This window comes from Ovis aries, chromosome 2, assembly GCF_016772045.2.
Source record: "Ovis aries strain OAR_USU_Benz2616 breed Rambouillet chromosome 2, ARS-UI_Ramb_v3.0, whole genome shotgun sequence".
Lineage (NCBI taxonomy): Eukaryota > Metazoa > Chordata > Mammalia > Artiodactyla > Bovidae > Ovis > Ovis aries.
The window spans coordinates 201,799,994-201,824,852 of record NC_056055.1 but is presented as its reverse complement, the minus strand read 5'-3'; the positions used below and the strand labels follow the sequence as shown (position 1 = coordinate 201,824,852).

Here is a 24,859-nt window from a genome sequence, read left to right as displayed (position 1 = left end):
GATTTTAGAAATGTATATATTCTTTCCTCCTGATCCTAAAAAATGACACCAGAATTTAACATTTAAAAATCTATAAGCAAACACTTAAATGCATTAAATTAGCTCTGAATTTTGGAGAAAAACAATACATCTTGAAAGAATGCCTTTATAATACTAAGAATCCCACATTTTTCTGTTTTGTTTATTCAGATATATATTTGCACATATCCAATGCTCTTAAATTGCGATAAAACAATACAACTAGTTTTGTTTAGTCTTTCTCCCAAATGCTTCAATCTATATGTGTAACTTCATTTTTAAAATTCAGCCTCTCTTTCAGCAATACTCTTTTCACACAGATGGTACAGATTTTGTTATTATTACACTATTATTAAAGGAGTATGCCTGACTAAGAACCCTAAAATTTGGGAGAACATAATAATTACAAAGATAATGAAAACAGTAAAATTCATATTAATGTCCCATAATCAAAACTGTACTGGAGTGAGGGTCAGAAGAGTTCCGGTTGCCACTGGGCACTCAGGCTTTCCCTTGTGACTCCGATGGTAAAGAATCTGCCTGCAATTTTGGAGAGTCTGGTTCCTTCCCTGGGTCAGGAAGATCCCCTGGAGAAGGAAATGGCAAACCACTCCAGTATTCTTGACTGGAGAATCCCATGGGCAGAGGAGCCTGGTGGGCTACAGCCCACGGGGTCACGAAAGAGTCCTACATGACTGAGCGGACTTTTACTTTCATGTGATACTTTGCCTTTATTCAGCTCAAGTTCCTCATCAGTAAATTACAGCTGTTAGAATAGATGGTCTTCATGTTTCCTTCTAAGCGTGAAATTCTTGCTGTTGTGAGTCCCTGGAGTGGGAGTGACTTGGATGACTCAGCATTAGGAGAGTTTTTCTGAATTGTAGGTTTCTTTGGGCAGGATGGGTTTTTGTGTAAGGAGGGCTTGCAGACTTTTATCTGTGGGAGTATTCACCAGGAGGTCTCTGACCCCTCAGCACTCTGTACAGTCACCCCAGGCACAGTGGGGTGGTCTGTGGGTTCATAGTCCAGCTGTTTTCCTCCTGACCCTGGATTAGGGTGGCTCTCTAAACATTGGTCATACCTTAAGATGAAAGCTTCTAAACCCATACTTAAGCATATGGAGTCAGAAAGAAAGAGAGTCTGTTGTGATAGTACCACAGCAAAGCTAGCGGTTGTCCTCTGAGTTCCTAGTTTATGCTGGGACCATCTAAAGCTCCTGGAAATAAAGGACTTGGAAACACAAAAGGGATTGATGTTACCTAGTCGTTAAGTCTTGTCGACTCTTTTGTGATCCCAAAGACTGTAGGACTGTAGCCCGCCAGGTTCCTCTGTCCATGGGATTTCCCAGTAAAGAATACTGGAGTGGGTTGCCATTTCCTTCTCCAGGGCATATTCCCAACCCAGGGATTCAACCGGAGTCTCTTGCACTGCAGGTGGATTCTTTATTGCTGAATACACCAGGGAAGCCCAACAGAAGAGATTAGATCACCTAAAAATTGTTAAATAAGTCTCAAAATTTGTGGAACTAAGAGCGGTCCTTAACCACTGGTGGTGGAGGGTGGAGGTGGAATATATATAATGAATATATTTCTCGCTGGATATGGGCAAGGTGGTAATCTTGTCACGAAGTTCCTTAACTATACCTGGATCTAAAGAATATACTTCGCTCTCGCCTATGTTCTGTGCTGTGTAACAACGCGGGGATCAGTGCGCCTGGCCCTGTGGCCCCTTCTCTGCTGGCAGTGCACACCTGGAGGGCAGGTGAGGAGGCCGCACGCGATCCGCGTTTCCTTTGTCGCAGGCGGCTGGGCCAACCTGAGGCCTGGACCCGAGCGGACCTAGCGCCTGAGGCGGCTCCCCCTACCGGGAATCCGGAGCAGCGCCGGTTGGCCGGGCACAGGGTGGCACAGCCGCCTCCCTGAAGCCGGTTCCTTCTTGGCTTCGCGGGTGGGATCGGCGAGCGGCCTCCGGCAGGGTCGGCCGACGCAGGGCGGAAGCGTTCGGCCCGGGTAACGAGCATTTTCCTGCATAAGCAATTAGTGCGAATAAACATCTGAGCTGATGGCTCCGTAAACCGAGGGACTGCCGCGCGCCTCTAACTGCTGTGGCCGCAGTGGGGCGGGGGTAGGGGTGGGAGTAAAGACAGGAGAGTGGAGGGAAAAGATGCGAGGCCAAGGAAGGAGGTGCGTGCGTGTGTGCGTGCGTGTGTGCAAAGAGGTGCCCCAACACGCGCTCCTGAAGTTACTAACCAAGTCAGGGCCGCTCCCTGGAGAGGTAGCCGACCGTCTCCGTTACACGGCGCCCTACTTTGCGGCCTGGAATCCGAGCGAGCTGCATGTAGTCAGCACAACCCACGCAGGCTCCTGACGCCCTTGGAGACCAGGACCCGAGGACAGAGGGCCTCCGCCCGGGCGCAGCCACCTTGCACTCATCGGCCCTTGATATCACCGATAGTTAATTTGGGCCTCCGAATATCTCAAGTTCAGGTGAGCAGGGGAGTTCCCAAGCTCCAGCCCTCGCCTTCGCCCTCGGAACTTCTCTCCCGGGTTTTGGGTTCTAGCAGTGGCCCGAAGGCAAAGCCGTTTGGAGTGAAGGACGAGGGGGCGAAGTCATTTCAAACTGGGAGAAGGCTTGCACGTGCTCGTGCTCGGGGGCCTGGCTTGTTTAGGGGAGGGCAGTGCTGGAGCTCCGACTATGGTACTTTCTGTGCGCGCAAATTTGAGCCATGCGCGCTCCGCTGGGCTAGCACCACCATCAGTTCTGCCCAAGTTAGAGCTGCCTGGGTATTCATGTGCGAGATGGGTGAGTCAAGGACAAAATCTTGAAGACTAGTCACCTGGGAAGTCCAAGCTGCTCATGTGCATGTGCTAAGTCGCTTCAGTCATGTCCGACTCTTTGTGACCCCATGGACTGTAGCCCGCCAGGCGCATCTGTCCATGGGATTCTCCAGGCAAGAATACTGGAGTGGGTTGCCATGTCTTTCTCCAAATTTGCTAAGCCTAGCCCAATGGGGGGGGGGGGGGCATTTTATGTAGGATAAGCCGTTGGAACATAGCAGCCATACACTTATCTTACAAAGATAGGGACATAGGGGGAAAATGATAGGAAATAAAAGCATTAAGGTACGACCCGGCGCGGGGCATCTTGCCCGTCCCTCTTTCTTCAGGGCCGTCCTGGAGGCAGCGCGAGGCGCAGTGGATGTCACCAGACATTGCTGAGGTCTTGACCTTACCCCCTCCCTGGGCCCCCACAGGCAAAAATCCGCCAGCCAGGGGTCTCCGTACCCCCACCTAGGCATCGGAGGCCAAGGCGGGGCCTAATCTTAAGAGCCCACCGCCCACCGAGTTTCAGGGAGTCTGAGGGAAGGAGGCCCAAGATCCGGGCGTTGCGGGCTGCTTCTCGGAAAGTCTCAGGCAGAGGGCTTCGACCCCTGAGTGGAGAAGCCGCCTCAAGTGCTTTATCCGCAGGAAGGTTTCCTGGGGCAAGGGTGCCGCAGATACTGTAATGCCCTTCGCCAGCCGCTCGCGCTTTCTTGCCCACCTGGGGCTGAGTCTGAGCCGGGAATGCTGACGGCAGAGCACACTCTCAGTTCTCCCCTCTGAATACCTAGGCTGAGGGCGTTGGGAGGGTGTTGGCGGGGCGCAGGGCCCCCATTTCCCGCCTGCTTCTCTTTTCGCTCTTCCTTTTCAGAATAAGCCAGTGATTTGGCGGTTAGGCTGTTACTGAGACTCATTTTCTAAACTCCCTTCCCCTCCTAGTTTTTCTTGAAGATGTTGCAATATCCACCACCTTCCTAACACACACACACACACTCTTTCTCTAACCTGCTCCTCCTCCCACTTTCTCTGAAAATGTAATATGTGTGGAAGATGTCCAGTGTCTGTTGCCGAGCTGAAAACTAAGTGCTTAGGGAAGGGGCTTCCCTAAAGGTTAGGTGTTTCTTTCTGAAGTTGCTGATATATACCTCTTACAGAGGAGCTTGGCTTGTTTTCGAGTAAAACTCGAGCCCCGAGGTGGATGGGGAGGGGTGGCTGTGTGCACCTCTCCAGAGCACCGTCTGACCTCCCTAGTCCCTGGGCTGGAGGCCCCTAGGCTCAGCCAGGGGCCAGGATCAGGTTCCCAAGGTAGCAGATGAAACTGACAAGTAATCTCGCTCCTTTTTCCTCCCCCGCCTCCCCTCACCCCACCACTTTTTTTTTTTTTTCTTTCTTTTCGTAGACGGGCTGAGAAATAGGCAGGTGGTCCGAAGCTGCAATGTAAGAGTGGTGAGCGGTCCCGGGGCTGGCACTGCCCTCCTGGATTTAGGAAACGCCTTGGGGAGGAGGAGGGTCAAAGGAGCATCCGGTTCTTTTGAACGAGGACTGCGCGTGCCAGGCAGAGCTCGGAGCAGAGGGCTCTCTGGATGGCTCCCTGAGCAGGTAAATCTGCGGCGGGGTTGAGAGCAGGTGACTGACACTCTCGGTGATGGCGACCAGGCAGGGCAGGGCCCTTGCCGGTTATCAAGGTGATTAACCTCTGGGCCTTGCCCCTGGTGAGATCTCTGCACCCCCTTCAGCTTCCCCCTCACAGGGATTAGGGGGCGCTCCTTCCAAAGGAGAGCCAGAGGGTCGCGGCCTGGGCCCTCCTTTACCTCCGAGCGGCCTCTTCTCTGAGCAAGGCTGGGAGAGAAGGGGGCGGCACGCAGACCCATACCTTCTCGTCGCCCACGTCTCCGAGTAGGGTTCATCGGGCCGGTCCCCCGTGGTCCCCCCGGGTCACCTCCCCCCAGCAACCACTTGTCTGAAACTTACCAGATTCCAACCTTTAGGCAGGAAAAAAAGTGTTTCATATACAAACCGATCAGGGTATTTGCAGATAATTGCGAATGTCAAATACTCGGGCGTGATGACAAAGTGCAGAGATTGCCAGGGCCCGAGCTCCGCCTGAGGGGCGGGGGCTGCTGGCGGGGCTCCCGGGCCACCTCACTCCTGCTCAGAGGAGGGGAGGGGGCAGTCGGCCGCAGCTGCCCGCAGCCCATTTAACCGAGACGGCTGTTCCTTCGACTTCTCCGCCGTGGAGCTGATTCGTGAATTCATTCGCTGCGTCGGTACTTTCCCCGCGCGGAAAGGCAGTGCTAGGCTGGGTACCGCACCAGCCCAGCTGCCCCCACGCCCACACGAACGCACACACACCCCAAGCAAGATGCACCCACGAGCCAGGCGACTGGGCCTCAGTTGGATGCTGAGGCCCAACGCCCTGCCAGATTGCGTTCCTAGAGCTGCTGCCAGACTGTCACCCCCTGCTGCCTGACACATGGGGAGGGGCGAGTCACAGGCCACTTTGGGGCGAACTGCTGCACACTTTTAGTGCTGGGATGAGTTCTCCATAGAAATAAAGACACATTAAAAAAATAATAAAAGAGCCCCTCTCCCCTCCCCCTATTCTACAACCCAGTCCTCCTACCAGGTTGCAAGAGGCCGTGGGGGTGGGGGGGGGGGGGGGTGGGGCTGGAGCCATAGCACCCAGCCCCCAGAGGTGACTTGTCAAGAACGTGGCTGGTCTCTTCGGCCTTCGGGACAGTTCCCCTGAGACCTTCTGCAGGCATGGTCAAATGTTTCAAGCGCCCTAAATCCTAAAATTGTTAGCCTTTGTTAAATCCCAAAGTTACTGAAAACAGAGAGGAGCTGATGAAGTTAGTAGCAGGTCTACCGCTTTCCGGGGATCTGAACAGGTACGGGGTGGGGTGGTGGGGATGTGGGCTCTGATCCCAGGGCCTGGGACGGAGAGGAGCTGCAAAAGTGGCACCTCAGGGAGCTGGCCCTTGGGTTCTAGGTCCTGGAACTAAGTGGGGGAGGGAAGAGACCGAGAGATCCAACCGGTCCCTTTCCTTTCTGAGGGTGGAAGAAGTGTTGGGGTACTTCCGCAGGTGGGGCAGAGAGGACGGAAGGGTGGACAAGGGAGTGTGCAGCTGGGTTACAGATGGAGTAAAGTCCAGGAGAGCAGGCTGGAGTGTCTGTCCTGGGCATCCCTGTCCCCCGACCCTCACCCTGCTCTTGCCCCTTCATTGAATGCCTGAAGTCAGTGTATCCTTGGAAGCCCTTGAAGTTTTACACATTTGTCTGAGGTTTCCAATGATGACAAATTAGAAAAATGCTTCGGCTGTAACCTCAGTCTGAGAGTTGGGGGGAGGAGCCGTTACTAGATGAAAAACTGGGGGAAAGGAGACACTGGCTTCCCTATCCTTCTCTGCCCCTAAAACTGCAGGGTTGGGATGAGGGAGGGTAGGGGACTAAGCGACTGGGAAAGCCAGATAGGAAGTCAGACACCTGACTCCTTTAGCCAAAGGCCACCAGGAATGCTCTGAGAGCTCAGCTTTTCATGCCCTTACCAGGAAGGCCTCGATCTTGCCAGAAGACTGGGCTGGAGGTCACCAGGGACAAACATGGTGGCAAGCTCTGCAGCGGACTCATCCAGGTCCAGTGAGGCAAATGTAGACAGACAATGGAGTCTGTCCCCAGCCTGGGTGGCCAACAGGGGCCCTATGAGTGTAAGATGTGATTCTATTTGACTTTCCAAATCAAAATGCATTGATTGGGGCCCAAAGAGTTCATGGCACATAACTATCTTAATTAAACCTACTATAAACAGACAAATCACTTCTCCTCTTGCACATAGAGCTCTGAGAGGTCACATGGGGTCTGGCAGAAGCCTCACTTGGGGGATGCTCTTTTTTAAAAAGGAGTATGAATGAATCAAAGAGAAAAAGGAATAAAAGTGGAGTTTCCACAGCCTCAGAAAACAGCTTAACTGGAACCAAAACACAGGATGGCAGGGAGGTAATGTGGGTGGGGAGGAGAACTGAAGCTTAGGGAGAGCTTGAGTTCACAGAGCAGCTCTGACAGAGACCCGCACCCCAAGGTGGGTCTGGAGTAGAAGGGCAGGAAGGGAAGGGGAGGCCCCAGGCTTTGGGGGAGAATTTAGGGGAGCAGCCCCACTTCCGAGGCTCTAAGTTACCCTATTCAGCTCTGCATTTTCCTTCCTAATCCTTCCATCTTTCCCTGTCATTGCTTTTGAATTCTTGTCACTTGGAGGACTGTACCAAGAGGACATGTTCTTCCGTAATTTAGTTCAGTCAGCTTGGGGGCCAAGGGGCAGCAGTCCGACATGTGCCCTGAACATTTGGCCATTGGAGCCTGGAGTTGGCAACCCTGGGGAGGATGAGTGGGAAGTGAGAGTAGCCCAGAGCAGACGGTAAGAGAAGTCCTCTGTAACCCTCTGGGAAACTGGGGAATGGGGTGTATACACCCAGGGCTCAAGGTTTGCTCCCTCTGCAGAGAAGCCCCAACACCTGGGGTGACCTGGAGAAGGTAGAACTGGGTCTCTGGTGCCCTGATGCTCTCAGTCTGTGGGTGCAGGGGAGAGCTTGGGGAGGTGATGTCTCTGAGAAGTGTCAGCAAGAAGCTCTTTTCCACTGGGACTGTGCAAAAGGCTGTATCTATCTCCAAATAACTCTGGATCTCTGGAAGTTACCTGGAAGAAGGCAACCTTCATTGGACTTTGTGTCTCACAGACCAGAACAAGTCAAGCTAAGGAAGGCTCATCAATTTTTAAACTGAAAGTGGAGAGCAAAATTTCTCCACAATCTGTAAACACTGAAGATATGAATGCACAGGTTGGGGTGTGTTCCTGGAACTTTGGAAGCCGATTTTCCCCTTCCCCCTTCCTGGTTTGCAAACGTGAATTCGTGTTGCTTTTCAATGACTAGTTTTTGACCTCTATAGTAATCTGGTTCAGAAATACTCTTCATTTCGTTTAGGCTGATATTGGTGGGTACTAGTTCTGTTGTGTCTATTAGGAAATTTAAATTCAGGTAAATTTTAGCATAACTCTTTTCTTGAAAGTACTTAAAAATATTTTTTTACTTCCATATAAAAGAGATGAAAAAATATATATCTCCATGATTATAGAGAAACATGCTTAGTTCGCCTTTAGATTTCTGAGATTTTGTGTAGGCGCCAACACCTCTGTGGACACTAACGAATGGGCTATTTGCAGTTATTCATGAAAGGTCTTTTATATTTTTAAATTGAGGCATGGTTCCCAGGTGGAAAAATTCCTTACCACTAAGAACATGCTTTCGAAAAGATTAGAAAATCAGAACAAAAAATTAGACGGCATTATAGTATAGAAATCTTTACTGAAAACAACAGATATTACAATCTAGGAGATGAACTTAAAATGTAGTGAGACTTAATTAAAATGCAAACTATTAAGGAAGCACACTGCAAATGTCTTTGTCACATGCAAAGAGAAATACCTTAAGGACCCTCTCCCTCCTTACTTGTATCCTGAACCTTGAATTTCTGTTAACATTTCCCGCCTGTGAAATAGCAACAGTTCACCTTTCAAAACTCTTCACCATAGAGCGACAATGATGATTGTTCTCCAGAGGAAGGACTTTTGAAACAAACAACTTCTTTCACACACTCGCACACCCGACACAAACGCACCCACAGTTGTCGGTTTTTTAAAAAATGTTACTTCTGAACGAGGGGGAGAAAGAGAAAGAGGGAGCGAGCGAGCGAGCGAGACTGGGAAACCCTCTGGCTTAGGTAACCAACAAACCCAATTACTAGGCTTTATTGATACTAAAAGGAAAAGTTCCCCTTGTAAAATTTCTCTGAGCTTATTAGTTATTTAAATCAGCCCCAGGGCTGGACGAGCGACGCCGCAGGCACCCGCCGTTGGCTCCTGGAGGAGAGCAGACGGCGTCCGCGCCCTGACCGGCCGCCCCTCGCTCGGTCCTTGGCACCGGTGGCAAAAGCAGGCGGCGCAAGCAGAGGTGAGCCACTTGGCAGGGGGTCCGGCCTGGCCGACTCGAGACAGCTCCGCGTTGCATATGGGGATTAGAATTCAGAAATTAAAATTTAGAGACAGGTCGCAGCCCGTGAAAAGGCGTGGAGGAGCAGGCCAGGCGGACACCCAGCGCCGGAACTCAGCGGGCCGGCCGGGCAGCTCCCCTCGGGCGCCGCTGGGCACCGGCCACGGCCGAAGCGCGCAAACCGGCGCGGCTGGCCAGGCACCCTGTGAGGGTGCGGCTTCTGGCCACCCGGCGAGCGGCCGCTTGGGCGTCCCGGGGCTCGCTCCTGTTTTGTGTGGGCCTGGGAACTTTGTAATGGGCTGGGCACCAGGTGGATTTCCACCTTTCTGCGACGATGTCCCTTTCCATAGCTGACTCTCAAAATATATGTGTGTATGTGCGCGTCCGCGCGCGCAGAAACAGTTGAATTTAAGATAAATCCCAGCCTACCCACTGAAATCCTCTAAGCCCGACGTGGAGGCTCTGGAGTCCTGACGCAGCGCCCAGGAAGCGCCAGGTGATGCCCAGTTCAGCCAGACTTGGCCCCTGGGCTCGGAGGCAAGGTGTCGCGGGGGTGGGGAAGAACTGAGTCCCAGGACACTGTGTCTATGCCGCCTGGGCCCCGGGGGTCAAGCCTTGCGGGTACTGAGGGTTTGCGTTGGGCTTCGTGAGACCGAGAGAACAGGCGAGTCGCCAACGCAGAAAACCCTCCAGGGTCCACGCCACTCCGGACGGCTTTGGGCCGCCATACAGACCAACACCTGCTTGGTCCTCGGTTCTAGTAAGTGCCCGGGCTCTCTCCGGCGCGGTTGGACATCACCCCACGCCGCAAAAAAGCTCGTGGAGCCGCTCGGGGCTTGGCCGCCTAGGGTCTGGGCTTCCTGGGCTCGCTTTGCCCCAGCTAGGGGTGGGCGCGGGTTTCACGACTTGAGCTGGCCTGTCTGAATTTGGGGGTGCTGGTGGGCCACCGTGGACTAGACTAGACTTTCCTGGTGTACTTTTCATTGCAAGGGGTTAGGGCAGACTGAGCGCGCCGATGTTCTGTCTGCCAGGGCGCGTTTTTAGGTTGGGTCGTCCGGTTGTGCCTGGGTCTGGGGACCTGCCCTTCCTTCCCACCGCATCCTGAACCCCCAAGGCGGACTTGGGGGCAACGCGAAAGGCCGGCCCCGGGACGCCGAGGATGGAGCCGGCGCAGCACGCTGGGGCCGCAGCCCACGCGGTGGCGCTGTCGGGAGACGACGCCCGCGCTCGGGGCTGGGACCCGGGCCGTGACCCCGGGCTTGGGGGAGAATGACTGGGCTGCCACGACGAGTCGAGCCCGCGAGTTTCTTCGCCGCCTCGGGATCGGGGTTCGGAGATGGGACCGACCGACCGACCAACTTCTCTTGGCTGGCTCGGTGTTTCCCGACAGAAAGAAAACGCGACTCTGGGCTCCAATCCCGGTCTCCCCGGGTGGGGACGCGGGGGCGTAGCGGTGACTCCTTTGGCGTTTCGTTTTCTTCCCCCCTTTGCCTCGTTACCCCGTGGTTGAAAATCGATTTCTATTTTTTTAAAGAAAAACTAGATCATGCCAGTAGTTGTCTCGCTTCGCGACTGCAGAAGGAGATCCAGCTATTATTAAGCGCTAGACTCTGAAAAAGAATGAAGGGATCCGGGAGCCCCAGGGGCGCTGTCCTTTGTCGCCTGAGCAGTGAGCGCTCGGTGCCCGCAGGCCTTCCGCCCTCCCCGGCTTCCCGGCCCGCGGCCGCAGCCAAAGCACACCGAACCAACTCTCCTTAGCTTCGAAACCTGTCTTCTAGTTTTCCTTGCTTAGGGCAGTCGGCGCTCCCACCCCCACCCTCCCGGCGCCCTCTCCCCTCCGTTCCATCTGCGACCCCGGAGCCGAAAGTTCCGCGTCTTCTCCCGAAGCAGTTCCAAGCTTCGCGAGTCCCCTCCCGCCCTTGGGACCTCTGCACTGTTTATTCCCCGGAACCCTCCCCTCCCACTGTCCGCCCCGACCCTCTGGCATCTTGGGTGTCCCGCCGCTCACCGTCTAACGCGCGCTGGTCGCCCACCAACTTTCCCCCATCAGCCGTCTAGGCCTCAGGGGTTTGTTCAGGTGAAGCTAGGAGCACACGTCCACTGCTCCTGCCTTGGGCGGCCCGACGTCCGCCTCACCGCTCCGCCCCTCCCAGGCCCCTGGAGCCGCTGCGGGAGCCAGGAGGGATTTATCTTTGCCTGGCGCGGGTTTGGGATTTGTCCGGCTCTGATGCCAACAAGCAAGGCGTGCGGATAACGAAGTAAGTGTCCCCCGCCCCTGCGCTCCGGCCAGTCCCCAGACGCCTTGGGGGCAGCCTAGGAAAGGGCAGGAGCCCACCCTGGTCGATCGATCCTTCTAGGCGCGTTCCCTGTGGAGCTTTCTGGCCCCAGGGGCCCTTATCCCCTCGGCGCATGCAGTTTCCAGTCCCAGCCCCGCGCAGTTAATGCAGTCTGCGAAAATGTTGGTCGCCCAACTCTCCTCGGACAGTCCGCGACGGAAACTGGCTTTAGAGCTGGTGTGGGCTTCAAGTGAAAGGAACGATTCCCTCCCGCCTCCTCTCGCCCCCAGCAGAGCAAGCCCCGGGCTGGAAGGGGGTGGGGGTGGGGGAGAGGCAGGCCCGCGTGGGTTCCTAGGAACCGTCGAAGGCAGTTGACGATGGCCATTTCCATAGAATTTCCCCTCTGTGCTTTCGGGAGTGGAAGGGGAACGCGGCACAATTTTCCCTTGTTCTCTAAGATGTGGCGCACCGCGGGGAAGGGCCTCTTTGCTAGGGTGACCGGACCTGAAATCCTGGGAGCCTGGTGATGGATGCTGGATGATGGTGGGGGCCACGGCGCCCGACCGGGAGCCAGAATCCCACGCCCGGCACCGGCACCCTGCGCTCGGGCAGTCGGGCCTAGTCATTCCCGCGCGGGCACTAGGGAAGGAAGGTTGGCCAGAGCGGAGAGCTAGCACAGCAGAACCCTCGGAAATCAAGAAATCACGAACTGTTGTAATTGAAAGTGCAGGCCATAAAAGAAAGGAGAAGAAAGGCCTGGCAAAAGATAGAGAGGGAGAGGGAGAACATGGAAATGAGAAAAAACATACATACTGAAGTCCAGCGTATAAAGACCCGTTGATTTTTAAAATAACAAATCTCAGTGTGATTATGAAAGACAGACGACCTTTGACTAGATGACATATGAAAAAAATTGGGAGTGGGGGAGGAAGAGGGGGAAATGTCTGAGTAGATTCCCTACGAAAACGTCAGTGAGAAGCAATCTGAGGGATAAAAATGTCCCTCAATGTGAACTTTATGCTTTGAGCACTGGAGCGAGCCATCCTGTAATGCGCAAAAATGCATTTGGGATCAAATTATTTTTTTTTAAGTAATCAAAACCAATTATTTTCTTAAGTGTGATTTTGTTTTGAAACTGGAAATAAACCACTTGAGGAATAGAAAACAAAACCAAACAAAACTTTTGAATCATCATTAATTTATTTACTGTTTTAAAAGTAGAATATCCTAGCAAAAGGTAAAAACATTATTTAAAATTTCTTATTGTCAAAATTAAACATGCTGGAAATAATCGCTTACTTCAGTTGAAATAAAGTCAATACAAAAGTTGTGCAGTAAAAAGCTCATGTAATTTGAAACAGAAAAGGCCTTTATTAGGGACAAAACTCAAGGGGGGGTACCCATTCTGGGCATATATCACAAAATTCCCTAAAATTCTTCCCTTTTAAATTGAAAGAAATTTGTAAAATCTAAACACCCATCTCCAAGCATTCAAAATACATTTCTGGTTATAACTCATAGTATTTGACATTTCCTTCTATGTTAAATGCAATTAAAATTTTTTTAGTTCTTTTGCCCAAAATGATCACTTTCTTCATTAAAAAAGGTCGAGTAAACGCCAACAAAGAGAAAATCAATGACTTTAAAAGAGTGTAGAATCTGAAAAAAAAAACTAGCCACAATGTACATTTAATTGTACTTAATTGTAAACTTTATTTAAATCGCCCTTCTCAGGGGTTTAATAATTTAGAATCAATAGTTCCTTTCAAAACATAATAAAATATTTACACTTTATAAAATATTAACCGATTAACAATGCAGCTGTGTTGTTCATAAGAGTGTAACTGAAGTCCCCATAATCATGCTGTTGACAGAAGCCTGTGCGAAGTGATTCTTCGCAAAATGTAAATGAAGATCTTCGGACAGTGGTGTTTATAAAATAGCTCATTAATGACTTAAGATTGAATCGCTCCAACCATTCGCATCATCAGATATAATAATAGTGACGAATCAGACAGGAAAGATCCTGGCTAAACGATTTGCATTTTTTTCCAGAAGTACTGAAGTCCTAATATCACCAATTCTTCTAAGTTCCTGGACATTGATCCGGAGGATTCTGAAGTTCAACATCAAGGTAAGGAAAGAACAGCATTATTATCGTTGTTAAGGTATTAATAAGAAATGCGCCTTTCCCCATTTTGAAAACGGGCTTAAACTTTGACAGTGGTAGTAGCTGGTTTTTGCAACACCCCCTTCCCATTCTGACTTGATAGTACAGATTTTTAAAAAAGTTTGTCGATCGAACTTACAGTTTTGTCTCTTTGCAGCCCCAAACCTACCACCACGAGTTGGTTTGCTTGAGCACTTTGTTCCAAACTGCGTTTTCTCGAACCCTTTCTTTTAGGGAGGTGGGAGGGGGATGAGGTTTGGAGGGGGTAGGAAACCGGGAAAAGAAAACGCAGCCTAAAACTCCCGGTGCCCCCCCAAAGGTTTACTGTCCATCTCGCTTCCTTTCTTCGCCCAGCTCCGACCGTCTCCGGGGTCGCCTCGGGCTCCTTTGGAACTCGGTGGGCGGCGACTGGGTGCGGGGTCCTCCGGATTCTGGGCTCTGAGACTTAGGCCGGGGGCAGGTTTCACTTCTGGGACCTTTTCTTTTACAGTCTCTCCCACCTTCTCGTTCCCTGTTTTTGAGGGGAGGCTAGGTGCACACTGAGCGCCGGTTGGGTGCGGCGAGTGGACGGCGACCTGGCTCTGGTACCCGAGGTTGAAGCGGCTTCCCGCTGCGGGTACACCGGACCAAAATTTCCATTAACAGCCCCCCGAGCGCGTTTCCCGAAATCGAAAATAGTTTGGCCCTCTGGCGCCGCCGTAGAGTCAGCGCTTCTTAAGGCGGACCGGTGACTTAGGCGACGAGATGTGGCGGGGAGATCTTGGGGTCCCCGGGGTTAGGAAGGAGAACCGAGGTGTGCGGGAGGACAAGAGGTACCGCCACCTCAGGAGGTTTCTCTGGCCTCGAGACGGGAGGGGACGCGTCCACATTTTCCCGCCGCAGGTCGGGAGCGCGAGTGTAAGCAGGCGCCCCCAGTGTCTCGCGGGGGCCGCGGCTTCTGCCCACGTGCTTTCTTTAAGGAGGTTCCGCGTCCAAGAGTGATCTTAGGGACAAAAGCGCGGCCAGACACCGGCCTGCTCAGCCAGTGCCGGCGCCACCTTAAATGAACACCGCGGCCAGAGCCGGGCTACGGGCGACTGCGGCCGCGGGAGTCCGCAAAAGTTTGTGGCTCAGTTATGCTTTCGCGAGACCTGCTGGGGACGCTCCCACACGGCCTCCCCCGGGGTGCGGAGGCCAGGTCCTCGCCGCACAGCTCTAGGGCTGCGCTCACAGCCTAGGGCCCGAGAGGCTTGGGGTCCCAGGAGTCCCAGCCCAGCAGCCAGAAGACTGGCAGCCCCACCGCCCTCGCTGCCACCGCGTCACGGCCTGCAGGCGGCCCGGGCTGTGCTGCTCGAAATGTCGCCGGCGCTGCGAGCGGTCCAGGGACGTCATCCAGGGATGACCCCCGCCCCGCGCACCCCTCTTCCCTGTGCCACCCGCAGCCCGGCGGGCAATGCCGGTGCGCCTGCCATTCGGGACACCCGGGCTATTGTTCTGGACCCACGGCCGTGCCAGCTCTGAGCGAGAGGCGGCCTTCCCCGCGCGTGCGGCGGCGCGGCGGGCCCGGACGGCTGGCTCCGCGCGGAGGGGGAGCTCGCAGACACCGGGAAAAGTTGTTCGGAGGGGCGGAGGCGGTGGGTGGTGGGCGGAGGCGGTGGGTGGGGGAGGCGATAGCCCTCCTATCTCCAAAGTCGAAAGTACTCCGCGTAGTTAGTAGAACCCGGAGCTGAGGCAGCCGCGGTTGCCTCCTGCGCGTGGGTCTGTGCCTTCGCCGGGAGACCAGGCAACCAGCACCAGTCTTGTCGCCGCCGCAGCCTCCGCGCCGGGACTAGTGCGCCTCTGGGCTGGGCGAGGCGGCCGCGCCCTGGACCCGCCACGAGGAGGAGGAGGAAGAGACCCCGGGCCGCAGCGCCCGCCTTCACCCGGGCGCACCCACCCACCAGCCTCGGCCACCGCCTCGCGCGGCACTCGGTTCCCTGCCATCGGTCCTCCGCCGTCTCGCGCGCGCGCGCGGTCCTCGCCACACGGCTCTCCCACCGCCGACTCTCTCTCTTCCTTCTTCTCCCTCCTCCCAGCTCTCCACCCGCCCCTCTTCAGTCCCTCTGCCTCCTCTGCAGCCCCGCTGCTGTTGGGTCGCCTGGCTCACAGCGATTGATTGATTGATGTTTAATTTCCTGCCAGGCGGGGCCCCCCTCCCCCCGCAACCTCCCCGGCCCTCCTCCCCGCCCCCCACTCTCCTTCAATGCGTTGGACCAGTCTGGCTCGGGTTTAGATCTCTCCCCCCCAACCCCCATCCCGAAATAACCCAGAGACTTCCCCTACCCCCACCCCAAATTATTATTTTGAAGGCGCTAGATCTGGGGACGGAAAGGGGGAGGGGGAGAAATCGGAAACCGAGGACAACCCAAAAGGACTCACTTTGCCTGATGACTCAACGCAACTAATAATCATCTCCCTCTCACTGTGTCTCCCTCTGCGGCTCGTCAGTGAGTCCGGCTCCGGCTGCTGGCGGCGGCGTCGGCCGAGAGGGGAGAGGCTGGAGGTGACAGCTGCGGCGGCCGCCGCTTTTGCTCCCGCGCGCGGTCCCAGGTCCCTGCGCCTTCTCGATTCCCAGTGGCACCGGCCCTACGGCTTCTTCGGCCGCGCCTCCTCGCGAGCTAGCGGCCCCGCGAAGCTGCAGCCCCGACCCGCCTCCGCCGCCTCCCAGTTCTCAGCCTTTTCTCTCCAGAAAGGGTCTCCTTCCCGAAGGTGTGAAAAGGCTTTTTCAGCCTCCTTCTCTCTTCTCCCCTCCTCCGTCGCCTCCTCCCGCGCTCGCTCGGGTGCCCCTTTAGAGGAGCCCTCCTTTCCCTCTACTCCTCCTCCCTCTTCCCCCCACCTAACGCCCCCCCTCCCCCCCATCATCATCATAACAACCATCATCGCCGCACTAAGAAGACACCCTGACCCAGGACCTTAAACGTTTGGACCTGGGAAAGAGGAAAGGGAAAAGAGTAAAGAGAAAGGAAGACTAGGAGAACACTGCAAAGCATATCACCAGAAACTTTCCACCCTGGATTCTCTACTTTTGCTCCATGGACAGAGCCCCAGCCAGCCAAGTTACAGACAGACTGTGAGCAGTAAGTACTCAGGGCGAAGGCGCCCGCGCCAAGCTCGGGAGTCCGGGGAAGCCCCGGGTCCGGCTAGGTTCCCTCTCCGCGGCTCCCGCTCTCTCGGACAGCGCAGCGGAGGGAGTGCGGGCGCAGCCTTCGCCCTCAGCGCTCGAGCTCAGCCTCTGCATCTCTCGCATCCCTCCTCTCACCTCCCCTTTGCCACCCCCACCTTGTCTGCTCGAGCCGTGGCGACGCGGCTTCTCCCACAACCTGAGCGCCCGCGAGGATTCCCAGCGCACTTTGTTGCGCCGGGTTCCAGCTTCTCCGGGAAGTCAGTGACAATGTGAGTGTCTTTTCATCAGGTGTTTCCTCCTGCGTCTCCACCCTCTCAAAAATCCAGGGGTGCGGAGATCTGCGGGCTCTGTGAGGAGCGCGCTGCCAGCCAAGCGACCCAGAAAAAAACTTTGGGAAATTTAAAAATTGGGGTTGATGCAGGCTGCTCCCTCCCGCACCTAATAATTCAACTGCTTTTTGCTTTTGTATTTTATCCTGAAGAGCTTTTGAAAACAAAACTCAGGATCGGATGAAGATAACGTTCCAAAATAATAACGATTGTAGCCCCCGCCCTTGAGGTGAAGGTTATTCAGAAGATTACTCTGATCAATATCTCCAAGTGTTTTGGAATGCTTATTAATGTGGAATTAGGGTTGATTTTGTACAAAGTGTGTATGTGTGTCCCAAGACGTGCTCGGGAAAGATAAACAGCAGGGATTCAAGGGTCTTTTTGCCAGGCCTTTGCCTACTGCCGGGCGATTCAGAGCGCCTTCACCGTGTGGTTAATTTGTTTTCTTATGGACTTGTGTGCACTCCCACCCCTCCTTGAGTGTGTGCGATGTCTTTTTATGAAGTTCATTTCTTCCGCAACCCTGACCCCTCCTCCCCCCGACAGCAAGGCCGTCGCACCCGAGAACGGGTCATGCCAACCCTGTCCTAATGAATGGATCACTTCTGGGCGGCCCTGGGCGAGGGGCCGGACTTCGTGACCGAGAGCTAACTTCTGGGGAGCAGCAGGGTCGCGGCACCCCAAGTTCTGAGTTTGCTGTGGGCCACCCAGTGTCAGGTTGGGTCCGGTTTCCCCGGCCAACCGAGGTTCGGGCCCCTCGGGCAGCGTGGGAGGAAGTTTGGGTGGCTTTGGTGCGGCGCGCTGCCCCACTGGCCTAAACGTCTATCACGTGTGTGAGCGGTTTTCCCTCTTTTTTTTTCTTTCCCTCCCCTTTCCCCCCCGCCCCCTCCCTAGGTCCCTGCGCGTTTTATTGCGACCTGCCGGTGGGAACTTTGTCTCCAAGTCGGAGCAGCATGGAGCGGCGGAGCGAGAGCCCGTGTCTGCGGGACAGCCCCGACCGGCGGAGCGGCAGTCCCGACGTCAAGGGTCCTCCCCCGGCGAAGGTGGCCCGGCTGGAGCAGAACGGCAGCCCCATGGGAGCCCGCGGGAGGCCCAACGGCGCCGTGGCCAAGGCCGTGGGAGGTAACAGCCCGGAGCGGGGAGGCGCGCGCAGCCCGCGGCCGGGGCGATCAAGGCCCGGGTGTCAGGGTTCAGGTTGATTAGGCGCTGTCGCGGTGTAGGGTTACAGGAAGTGAGTTCCAGGTTGCCAAATAATGCCCCCGTCGCCTCTATTCTGCAACTGGTAGCTTCATCTCGAGTTAAAACAAGAAAGTGGTTTACCCGGAGGGTGGCATTTTTTGGGCACTTTGCCACTATGTGCTGAGGTGTTGGCAGGTTTATGTCACAGCCAGCTAACTGTTTCTAGATTTTCCTAGAGAGCTTTTTAGTGATCTAACTCTTTTGCTTTGCCTCAAGAGTGTCTGTTGTAGGGATGGAGTTTAGGTGCGATCGCTTTTATGGATTAATCTTGAATGCTCAGGTTAGACCAGGAGCAAGGGTGTTGATATTACTTTATTAGTTAGGACAGTACTTAGACACAAATGATTAACACCTGGGAGTATTTCCAGCCACTTTATTTCAAGTGGGAAATAAAGAATCCCTGCGAATCTGTCAGGCCCTTAGAGACTTTAATGCTACTGTTTAAAAAAAATAAAGTTTAAAGTTATATGCATTTGTAACTTTGTTACGGAATGATATAGGACAACAGGTAAAAATGGTATAGTGATCTTATTGGCTACATGCTGTTTTTCTTTCCAAGAATTTAATGTTACTTAAAATCTTTTGCAGTGTTTACTACTTAAACAACCACTTTCTTTTAAAGTGGTTAGGGAAAGTAATTTTATGAAGTAAAGATATGAAAGAAATTTAAACACTATTAAAATATTTTGAGGTTTATAGGACATTTCCCTAGTTGTTTTATACATATAAATACACAGTTCTACATGACATGCAGTTTTTTTGTGTTTGGCATAAATTACTAATTAAAAATTTTTTTGCTTCTTAAAGTTTTTTCCCCCTAATATTTTCAGTATTAGCCTATTTAGTGTTACTTTTACATTAGCCTGCCTGAAATGAAACAAAACCCTAGGGAAAGTAAGTGATAAGTTCTCCTGCTCTAAACAGCCATTGTGTGTATTTCCAAGTAAAGACTTAATTTGAAATATCCAGTCCCTTTTGAAGAAATTTTATAAACAATGGACAGTTTATGAAAGAACAGGCTTTTGGTTTTACTTATTTTATTATTACTATTTCTTCATTGTAGACATTCAGGATGCTTTGCCTTAGTTCCTTATATTAATCATCTCCCTTGCAAAGTACTCATTTGCTCAATTTTTAAAGCTTTTTTGGCTATAGATTGTGGGCTTACGTACCTTTCATTTTAGGGACTTGAAGCAAAAGAAAACTTCATAGTTTTGTGACTCACTTTTTAGAAATAGTGTTTATTAATGTGCTGTCTTGAGACTGAAAGAATAACTTCGGACTTTTGATACCATTTTTTAGTATATGCATACAAGAAAGAAAAATATATAGTGAATATGGTGGGACCAAAGGTGAGATGACATGATAAGTGCTAGTGATGTTGGGTTGAAAAACTTTTGGAAATCCTTGGAGAGGATGTGTTCTCAAAGTGGCCTTATGCATAAGGAAAAAAAAAACCCCAAAAAGCCTGGACTGAAATTTTGGTTTCTTTTTAAACTCATTAAATTGAAAGAAGTCTCTAAACATTTTAGAATGTAATGATTAACAATTGTACCTTCCTAAAGCAAGTTTTTCTTTCCTTCCTATATCTTACTGAACTGTGAAAGAAACTACTTGATTTTGTTGACCAGGGATGCCTTCAGTGTAAAATAGCGGTTATTTTTCATATTTTTGGAGGTGATTATTCACATTTGACCACTTACTACAAATTTGATACAGACAAATATGAAGCCTTGGTGAGAAGTAAAAAATTTGTTTCAATTAGCTGGTTTAGTCACTTTTTCTGAGCTTTAACTTAATTCAGCAATATCAAAGGTCTCTGCTGCTTCCCAAATTGAAAATAAAAATGACACCATTTTGTCTCAGTAAGTACCATTTATGATATGTAATAGTAAAGTGGATAAAATAGTTTACATAGAGTGGATTTTTAAAGATTTTTTTACGATTTTACTCTGTAGAACATAATAGATTGGAAAATTTTTCATTTAGGAAGTTTTAAAATATAACAACTTAGAACATAACATTTCAATAGTGCAAAGTTTTCTTATTGAATGTTAATGATTATTTTGTGGGTTTAAGTTTATATATTGATAGTTTCCAAATGTACATTAAGATACATAATTTTACTTCATTATAACTTTTAATCATGTATATAGATTGGAGAAAAGCAAAGTGTTTTTAAAAATGCACATTCTAAATTTTAAAAATATTTAAGATAATATTTCTATTTAGTGGTTCTTTTATAATTGAAATGATTGGGGGAACAAGAGTATATGTAAAGTAGATTATATTTCTATTATCCTACCTCTTCTTGTTTAAATTTTCTTTATGAAGCAATATAATAACCCTAGACAACTACAAAAATATTTATAGCTCTGCATCATTTATTACCATTTTCAGATATACTGCAGTCTTGTCAATGTTGTAAAGATGGCTGTAATAATAAATAATAATAATAATAAAACAGAGCTCAAAATTTGGGAAAATGTGTTAGTAATGTTTAGTGATTCTCTTTCTTAAATAGTCTCCCCCTAAAAATAGGGGAAACCATTAAGTTAATTGGCTTCTCAATAAAATGGCAGTTTATCTTACTGCTTCTGATAAATAGGTAAATAACTGTTTCTGAATGCGTTGGTTGCCATAATAAATTCTGTTACTGTCACTACTTTTCTAGAGGGAGAGAGAGTTTGCTGTATTTTTTGATGAGAACTAAATTTTTTTTTTTCAAAAGAGAGATTATTTTAGTGTCTGGATTTGACTGGATGAGGTGGTAGAAACGCTATCACAGGATTCTGTTTTAATAAGGGACTTAGAAGTGTGTTGTTTACAGTATGGTTAGCTTTAGAAGATTATTAGAAAGTAGATCAATTTTGCTTTGTATTTCTAACACTTTCTAGGCTATATTTGCTCTTATCTAAGCAGTATGTTTTAAAGTGTGTATGTAATAAAATATAAGTGCTCAGATATATATGACAGTCAGCTTTTATAGAAGGTCCTTAGGAAAAAAAAGGCTAATATCTCTTTAAAAAACATATGAAGGCTGGGAGAGAGTTTAGAGCAAGCAAGAGCACCACGGTGTTGACAGCTTTATATCCCTGCTGGGTAACATTCACTTACTAGAATTGGCGTCCCCTCTCAGCTAGTAATTCACTCCATAAGGATTTTGAAAAAGAGTGATTAATGGTGGGGAAATTTATATTCGTGAAATTGTTGATTAAAACTTACAGATCTATTTGAAGATTTAGAAAAATAAAAGATTATTAAGGATGATGAATATAAGAATCAGATGATCCTTTTAACCACCATTAGCATAAGTACCTAAAATGTTCAGCTGTATGCAATGCTTCAGCCACGCAACCTACAGCATAAAATGAAAGTGATGCCAATCAAGTTTCCCGAGGAAGCAAGGCATTCTGCTTTCCTCCTGGACTGCTGAAAGGCGCTGGCCAGTTGTGCCTTAATAGCAATAAATTATTGTGCTTCATTCATTGTTAACACAAGTATTTTCATTTTTTAATGTTTGGCTTAAAGAAGAACTTTCAGACAGCTTTATTTAAACTGAATGAACAGCGCTTGAGTATACCAGATGGTGTATTTGCTGATAGGAGGCATTAAACATCAGAAATCTTTTTGATATTTTCCATTTTCCTTTGAATTTTGATGATTTTTTTGTTTTGTTTTGGTGTTAAATGTTCTAGAGTTCAAGGGAAAATGTTTAAACACTAGGAATATCTTGCCTTTTTTTTTTTGAAAAAATAATTAGCTTTTTTGGGGAAAAATTAGTTTTTAAAACAACCATTTAATTTTGGTGAAGAATTGTCTATTGAAGTTAAAACTCTTGGACCCCAAGTAGACCTTTTCTTCTTGCTACCGGTCAGCCTTTTTAAGAACACGACTGTCTTGTTGGAAGGGGAAAAATATCATTATGCAATACATGCTGATGTACTCAAATTGGGAAGCAAATGTGATCATGATTGTGGGGCAGGGCCTCATTTAGAGCTGAACACTGTCTACAGTGTTAATTATCTGCATGTGGAACATTTCCTTTTCGATTAAAAGAAATGCACTTCAGGTCAGGTGTAGTCACCATAGGAGCACTTATAGAGAGACATTTTACATTTTGAAAGGAGTGCAGATATGAAAGAGTATAGATACCGACTTATAGACATGTATAAAATACTTAGAAATTTGAAACATTGTCAACATAGGCAAAATGGAGAAAACTCATTAAATTCATTGTAACTAAGGATGTACAACACCATTATGCTTGTGAGGAAGACTCATGTTATTACTTTAAAAGTGAGAAGATTGTATTTCCCTCTTCTATTCCTTTTTTTTTTTTAAGGGTTTAAGTTGTTCTAAATAGAATGAACTTAGGCTTTGGGGTCATCCAACAGTCTTGTATGTCCTCTGTACTTTTGCTGAGGTAGAAAAATAGCCCTCTCTAAAGTGTTTTCTGTCCTTGGCCTGTTATTAAAATAAAGATATACTTGGTTAAAAAAAATATATATGCAATGAAACATACACATTAAACAGAACATAGGGTATCCGCCCCTCAAAGTCCTGAGCATAATTTGATGTTTCGAGTAGTTTTGGAAGCCTTATATTCCATTAGTAGAAACCCACTGACCATTATATATTCAAGATCATCTGAACAAAATATGTGTATGTGTGTGTATTGAAACTACATAGATATCCCTTAAGGCATCTGTTTTTTAACCCCTGCGGACAATAGGTAATATCCTCTTTTTCCAGGGGGTTGTGACTAAGAGTATCAGTCTGTACATACTATATATCCTATGTTACTTCTTCACTCCTATGAATGTATGTATATATTTTACCTACCTATCTGTAGGGAAGGAAACAGACTAATTATAATTTATTAAACATCTAAGAAAATTAATTTTGAGTTATTTTTAAAATGTGGAAATCAGTTTTATTCCAGGCAAGACATAATAATTATTTGGTGTATCTGACAAGGCAAATCTGGTAAGCAGTCAAACTTGGTACTACTTTGATAAATTAAAACTCTTTTTTTTCCCCTTTTTTATGATTTAGTGCAGAGACAGTTAATATGATATGTAAAAAAAACACAAATTGACAGAGTTAGATGAATTTCAAATTGTATTATTTTCTTTGGTCTTTTAAGGATTTTTAAGTTTCTATTGAGATAAAAATGACAATTTATCATCATTAAAGTTTCTTATAACTAGTAATCTCATATTAGATGCAAAAAAAATTTGTACATAGGTTTTTAATTTAACTTTTTATTTTGTGTTGGAGTGTAGCCGATGAACAATGTTGGCGATAGTTTCAGGTGAACAGTAAAGGGACTCAGCCATACGTATACGTGCAAAATGTATGTACATAATTTGCTTTATTTCAGGAAGCCAACATTTATCTTACATAGCATGTAAATAAATAAAAAGTTATTTATACTTTTATCTAATAAGTAGGCTTTTAAAAAAACTTGCATAACTTGTGTGTGGTCACATAGTAGTTTTACTATCTTCCTTACATGAATGCTGAGATACAATGGCATTTTGGAACATATTTAAGGATGGAGCATTTGACAAAAGTTGTATGTGTAACAGTTTGTCAGTGAAAAGTGACAAGTGGGAAATGACAAATGAAATGTTGGCATCATCACTCTTTATTTTGATAAAAATGTCTCAATTTGCAGTGATATAATACTGTTTCATATTATTTCATGAGTTGTGTGAGATGCATAACAGGAATTTAGATTTTGTGAACGGAAAATTAGCAGCCCAAACTCTCTTTTCTGAAGCTTTGGCAGTAAGATCCCCCTCCCCCCAACTCCCCAAGAATAAGAACAGCAGTGAAATGTTGGATCTAACCCATACATTTTAACTCATTTTTTGGAAAAAAGGAAAGAAAGAAAGGAAGGAGGGTGGGGAGAGAGAAAGAGAGAAAAGAAAAGAAAAGAAAAGAGAGAAGGAACTGAAAATGGTTTCAAGTAGGACACCTTTATGTTTAGCTCAAAAATGAAGAGGAGAGTTTGCCTTTTGTTTTCTTTATAATGACTTAAAAATGAATGATTTCCTTCTGCTGACTTTGATTGTATTGGAGCTTTCTCACTTCTAATCACCGCTGCTCTCCAGCATTAATTTAGGATGTCAATATGGAGAGCCGTGGATTCCTTTTATTTTAAAGTGGAGTAGAGGTTTGGAAATGTCTGTGTGTTAAAAATGGATTTTTTTATACAAAGGATTCATTATCCTACTACTTACGGGTAATGTGATAGATGCTTTAAAGTCAAAGTAGACTGCCCTGAGTGGAATTGAAGTATGAGTTAAAACAAAAGCCAGTTAAGGATTCACACATTTCCAAAAAAGTAGAGTTGTGGCCTCTATAGTGTGTTATTTTCTATATTTCTGAATTCAGTGATCAACCAAACATTTATTTTCTTCTTTTACATGAAACAAGCCCACAAGGACTTTATATTACAAAGTATTTATGTAAAAATGCTCTATCATGGAGTTTTCAAAATCATGGGACTCCATCTATACATGTAATATTTTTTGTTTTCAATTGACACAGTTATTTTGCTGTTTGATAGCAAATGATTTAAAAATTGTGGTAAAATCAATATAACTAAGAGGCAGTGAAAGGCTACATCAGAAATTGTTTCTGCAGCTTGTCTTTTGCTTCTCATTTGCAGAGTTTTTAATTATTTCAGATTTTTAATTAACCAGCCAAAAATGACTTAATATGGAGTAAATGTGCTGTAGATATATAATTATGATTAGGTTTTTGGTTATATTTTTTCCATTCTTAATGTGTATATCTTTAAAAATATTAAAA

The 24,859-nt window shown here is 48.5% G+C and overlaps 1 protein-coding gene and 1 long non-coding RNA gene across 4 annotated transcripts in view; one reads left to right on the top strand and one right to left on the bottom strand.

Annotated features, from left to right (window-relative positions):
• The window catches only part of LOC132659226 (uncharacterized), a 92,838-nt gene extending 81,672 nt beyond the window's left edge, over positions 1-11,166 (bottom strand). The window contains exon 1 of the long non-coding RNA XR_009599380.1: positions 10,887-11,166. This is a non-coding gene — a long non-coding RNA (uncharacterized LOC132659226). The remainder of the gene's footprint in view (positions 1-10,886) is intronic.
• A 3,252-nt stretch (positions 11,167-14,418) lies between these two features.
• Positions 14,419-24,859, top strand: part of SATB2 (SATB homeobox 2) — a 201,694-nt gene continuing 191,253 nt past the window's right edge. For 2 of the 3 annotated variants that reach the window (XM_027965069.3, XM_060410161.1), the window contains exons 1-3: positions 14,419-16,419; positions 17,342-17,512; positions 17,690-17,917. In XM_027965069.3, the coding sequence (XP_027820870.2) occupies positions 17,386-17,512; positions 17,690-17,917 (355 nt within the window). In that variant the 5' untranslated portion in view covers positions 14,419-16,419; positions 17,342-17,385. The remainder of the gene's footprint in view (positions 16,420-17,341; positions 17,513-17,689; positions 17,918-24,859) is intronic. The other variant, XM_060410162.1, reaches the window with a different exon arrangement.